This window comes from Ciona intestinalis, unplaced genomic scaffold (assembly GCF_000224145.3).
Source record: "Ciona intestinalis unplaced genomic scaffold, KH HT000133.1, whole genome shotgun sequence".
Taxonomy (NCBI): Eukaryota; Metazoa; Chordata; class Ascidiacea; order Phlebobranchia; family Cionidae; genus Ciona; species Ciona intestinalis.
The window spans coordinates 1-5732 of NW_004190455.1; the positions used below are offsets into that span (position 1 = coordinate 1).

Genomic DNA, 5732 nt, shown 5'->3' on the forward strand with positions numbered 1-5732 from the left:
AAACCCCAGGTCCCATGGCGTGCCTCACTGTAGGACCTCACCCATATAGAATAGAATGTGCATATACAATGTTGGGGTAATGGGCCAACTCTGGTCTAAATCCCAGGTCCCATGACGTGCCTCACTGTAGGACCTCACCCATATACAATAGAATATGAGAATATGCATATACAATGTTGGGGTAATGTCATTCTAGCCCTACACCCACTGATAGTAGAATCAAACATAAACAAAGCTATATTATCCATACAGGGAGAGATTGGAGCACAAGAAAGTAGTTTTGATAACGTGTTCAAGTTTGGTGGGAGGTTGATCGAAGAAGGACATCCAGCTGCTGTGGTTGTCACTGTGGAGGTGGTGGATCAATCTTCATCTTCTTCTTCCAGCTCTTCAAGCTCCTCCAGTGAGGAGGAAGAAGGGGAGATTAAAGAGAGGTCAGTAAACTTTGTTTTAGCGGAATGTCACAAATATATCATGTAGGCAGATAGCATTAATTTGTGCAGCTCATTGTCTAGCACACCTTGTATTCGTTCATTTAATAAAAAATAAAATGTTTTAAACGATTAACAACGGTCTATGGGAGTTGTGAGAATACGGTTTTATTTCTTTGAATGTTCTTTGTTTACTACCAAATGGGATGAGAAAATAGAATGAAAAGGTGACCCATCTCCCCCAACCTACTATAGTACATGCAAGAACACTAAGTAACTTGACCCCTTGCAACCGCTGGCAAAGCTTGTTATAATATGTTTAACTCCCATCTGCCCCTACCCTACTATATCTTTAATCTCTATTTCAGTAAACCCAGGATTAAGACACGCACGGAAACGAAGCCGGGCATCATACCCGAGTATATTGATCTGTTAACTGAACGTAAGCAATCACTTATGGATAAATGGGAGGAAAGACATGGCTTGTATGATCAGTGTTTGCATCTTGCTCTGTTCATAAGAGATGCTGAACAAGCGGAATCCTGGATTACAACACAGGTGCTTAGAAACTTCCTCATGAATTGTTTGTTAGGTGTTTTACAGCAATAAAGACACCCACTAAAGTTTGTTTAGAATTTTGTTAAAACCAACATTCAATTAAAATGGATATAAACTAACTAATTTTATAGGAGATTATCCTTGTCAAAATAATATAAATATATGTTTTTTATAGGAAATGTTCCTTGCTAGAATAATATAATTGCATAATGTGTAATACAAATGCATAAGAAAAACAAACTTGTGTTTTTAGGAGATGCTTCTTGCCCAAAGTGAGTTAGGAGATTCCTTACACGCTGTACAAGTGTTGCGTAGAAAACAAGCGGACTTTGCAAAGTCAGCGACAGCGCAAGAGGAAAAGATAATGTCTGTAAACGACGTTGCTAACCGGTTGATTGAACGTGGACATTATGCTCAGGATGATATTGGGAAACGCAGAGACTTGGTGGGTGGTTATCATGGTGTTTATTGAATATATATGTTGGGCGATGTGAGTGATAACTACTTATGTACGGCGGGTGTTTGGCATAGAATGTTCAATGGCACTAAAGCTTGTGTTTCAATTTTAATTTATATTTGGTTATAAATAGTGTATTCACTGTATTGTGTTTGCAGTGACTATGTGTGTTGGATTAGTGTGATGTGGATATTGACATAGAGTAATATGAATTTATGGATAAATTGAAAGCTAACAATTCCTAACCAACTTCTCTAGACACTTAACACCTAAACTCAATTATCCAAATCAGGATTTGATTTGTACATTCATCAAACACTTTGAAAATAGAAATAACAAAATATCTCTTTTTACTACTTTAACTTTCCCATTTATCTTTTGTTTATACGCATATGGTAAACTTATATATGCCTAATTGTTGCTAATTTCCATAATGTATATAACAAACATTACAGCTTATGGAAAGACACGCCGAGTTAAACAAAGGAATAAAGATTTGGCACAGCAACCTGGAAGACGCTTATAATTTCCAATTATTCCAACGCGATGCAAACAATCTGCTTTCATGGATTGAAGAGAAAAGTAAAACAGCTAATGATGATTCGCATAAGGTGCGTTGTGCCCCATTACCCCAACACCCAAGGTGCTATGACCCATTAGTGACCACTGGGTTGGAGCTGGCAACAATCTATTACTCTGTATAGATTGTATCACTAGGCCTAACCTATAGAAATAGAAAATGTTATAATATGGTATAAAAAAATATTTTCAAAAAGCTTAAAATTTATTGATTTTACTTTTTAACCAGGAAGGTGCAATATATAGATTAAAAAAAAATTTGCACGCATAAGTTTTTAAGATTTTTAAAAACATATGTTTTACCAATCAGGACCCAGCGAACATCCGAGGCAAGCTTCAGCGCCACCAAGTGTTCCACGATGAAGTAGCGTCGAGTAAGGTTCGAGTTCAGTCCTTGGTGGATGACGGTGGTAAGTTGATGGATGCGGAACATTACGAGAAGGATCGGATACAATCGATGTTGGCTGAGGTGGAGGAAGGGTGGGCGAAGCTCGTGGAAAGTTGCGATAATAGAGGTGGGAAAGGATGGTCATTTTATTTAATTTATTTATGTTGGTGTATTGCATATGTGCGAATGTTCCTAACTGTTTAAAACGTAGAGTCTGCTCGATATTAGTTTATTAAAATCGGTTCTTTTTTTGAGATTTTTTGATCGTCCCCCGTAACTTTCAGTTGCCGACCGTTATTTTAATGCACCTAAAATGATTAGAAACCAAAAACTAGTAAGGCTGATAAAAATCAAACTACAGGCCTAATAATTATTACTTAGCGCCAATAATATCGGCCATTTTATTTTGCTCTTGCCGATAAACCTAAACCACCCAAAATACGACCTATATATTTTCCTAAGCAGCCATGCTCCTGCACTTACGCATAAGTTCATTTTTCAGGCAGCAAACTATCTGACGCATGCGCTGAGCAAGTGTTCAATAGATCCGTTGCCGAGTTGAACAGATGGGTGGACGAGGTGGAGGCCGCTCTTTCATCAGATGATGTGGGTAAAGATGTAGCGAGTGTGGCATCGCTTATTAAGAAGCACCAACTCACTGAAGTGGACGTGCAAGTTCACAAGGTAAGTGGTTTAACTCTGTGTGGGTGAATGTCATATTAAGGTGTATGTGGTAACACGACTCTTAACATTACAAGTTCACAAAGTAAGTAGTTTACCTTTGTGTGGAGAAGTTTTAGGTTTTCAAGACTTCTTTGAGAATGCTTTCAAAACTTGCAGCAAACTTTTTTGCCCGGGAAAGTGTGTCCAGTCATGGCTCAAATCCCATTTTCACAATCTTTTGCGCCTGTGTTATATTTTCAATTTACAATATGTGTATGTTTTTCGAAACTAATAAAACATTGCAATTTTTAACAGGAGCGACTAATTGGGATTGAAATCCAAGCAATTAAGTTTGTTGAGAACGAACATTTTAACGCTGAAGCAATCAAGGAAAAACAAGAAGAATTATTTGCAAGATATGAGAAGTTACAGGCAAGTTGTTTCTTATTTAATGTGTCAAGGAAAGATCTCCCAACAAATATGTTTGGGTCCTTCCCGTCTACCTTGAGGAAGCGACAAGCCTCAACATCTGGTGAGGTGTGTGGTAGTATCCAAGGTCCCATGGTGTGGTGTAGATAGTTTGACACACATTCCTGTTAAACAAGTCTCTTCTTGGAATGTTTAATTATATTTTCAATATAAACCTGACAACCTCCAGTATCATATAACTTTCATTTAAAACATTTCGGTGTAAAAAATAAACCATTTTATACTTGTATTTAAACTGACCAGAAAAAAGTTTTATGCATCTTATACATAAATCATATAACGATGTTATTCACAGGAACCACTTAAATCTCGTCGTGAAAAACTGAGCGACTCGCTTCGTAGCAAACAATTGTTCCGCGACATTCAAGATGAACACGATTGGATTCAAGATAAATTACCGATCACTTCAGCTACTAATATCGGTATTTTATATTCCTCTATCTTATAAAACAAAACTTTAAATCAAAATATCGCATGAAATGATTTAAATTGGTGCAACAACCCAAGTATTAAACATATTTATATCAAAGCTTTGACGATTTGTAGAAAATGATGATGAGCATCTTATAATGCAATAGTTTAAATCAGCAAATGAACCTCTTTGTATGTTGAACATAAATTAATAGCAAAGCTTTGGTGACCTAACTGGCTGAATAAACCGCAGGCAAAGATTTGATGAGCGTTCGTAACTTGGTGAAGAAACATCATATTGTACAAAGTGAAATCACAGCTCATGATGGAAATATAAACGATGTAGTTAAACAAGCTCATCAACTAATGGAGGAAGGTAAGTGGTTTAAACTGGTTTGAACCAGTTTTACTGGTCTTAAGAGATATATGTTTTGCCTAAGGTGGCTGTACACAGCATCTGGAATACGTCCATTTTGTCTGTTTTGTCCGGATTTTGCTGCCGCATGCGGAACTCGGTAATGGGTTTGCATACGACTTCGCAAGCGAACACGCCGGATACTGTGTACATCCAACTTCAATGGCATTTTGCCTAAATTGCAGCAATAACAATTTGTTGAACTTTGTAATCCTATTTAATGTGTCATATTTTAATTGAAAATTGTATAACTCCTGTATTTAGCATGTATTTTTAACTTTGATATTCCTTGTTCACATATAGGGAAAAAATAAAAAAAATGTATTTATATAAAAAATATAAATAAAAAAAAAGTTATTGTGAAATTTTTTCATCGCCAAAAAATAAGATACACAAAAACTATACTTTAATTTTTTTGAATGCAGGTAACTTTGAGGCTGATCAACTGAACGTGGCATCGCAGAGGTTGATGGATGAGTGGAAGATGTTGAAGAAGTCGGCGGATGACCGCGAGGAAATGTTGAAAGATGCCTTGGAGGCTCAAAGTTATCTCGCTACTGCTCATGATGCGCAAGTCTGGATGGAGGTGGGTTGGTGTGGGGGTGACAGTGAGCATGAGGTGTATGAGTACACCATGTGTGTCTGGTGTATAAGAAGACACCCATGTTATAACTCGACAGTGAGCATGAGGTGTATGAATACACCATGTGTGTCTGGTGTATAAGAAGACACCCATGTTATAACTTAACAGTAAGCATGAGGTGTATGAATACACCATGTGTATCTGGTGTATAAGAAGACACCCATGTGATAACATAGCAGTAAGCATGAGGTGTATGAATACACCATGTGTGCCTGGTGTATAAAAAGACACCCATGTTATAACTTGACAGTAAGCATGAGGTGTATGAATACACCATGTGTGTCTAGTGTATAAGAAGACACCCATGTTATAACTTAACAGTAAGCATGAGGTGTATGAATACACCATGTGTATCTGGTGTATAAGAAGACACCCATGTGATAACATAGCAGTAAGCATGAGGTGTATGAATACACCATGTGTGCCTGGTGTATAAAAAGACACCCATGTTATAACTTGACAGTAAGCATGAGGTGTATGAATACACCATGTGTGTCTAGTGTATAAAAAGACACCCATGTTATAACTCGACAGTGAGCATTGGGTGTATGAATACACCATGTGTGTCTGGTGTATAAAAAGACCCCATGTTATAACTCGACAGTAAGCATGAGGTGTATGAATACACCATGTGTGTCTGGTGTATAAAAAGACACCCATGTTATAACTCGACAGTGAGCATGAGGTGTATGAATACA

General features: G+C 37.3%; 1 protein-coding gene across 1 annotated transcript in view; it reads left to right on the forward strand.

Moving 5' to 3' along the window:
- The first annotated feature begins 147 nt into the window (after nt 1-147).
- Nucleotides 148-5732, forward strand: part of LOC100183424 (spectrin alpha chain, non-erythrocytic 1) — a 50931-nt gene continuing 45346 nt past the window's right edge. Inside the window, exons 1-10 of the mRNA XM_026838955.1 lie at nt 148-434; nt 800-989; nt 1243-1434; nt 1902-2057; nt 2336-2540; nt 2916-3097; nt 3392-3508; nt 3861-3987; nt 4230-4352; nt 4817-4977. Coding sequence (XP_026694756.1) covers nt 163-434; nt 800-989; nt 1243-1434; nt 1902-2057; nt 2336-2540; nt 2916-3097; nt 3392-3508; nt 3861-3987; nt 4230-4352; nt 4817-4977 — 1725 coding nt within the window. The 5' untranslated portion in view covers nt 148-162. The remainder of the gene's footprint in view (nt 435-799; nt 990-1242; nt 1435-1901; nt 2058-2335; nt 2541-2915; nt 3098-3391; nt 3509-3860; nt 3988-4229; nt 4353-4816; nt 4978-5732) is intronic.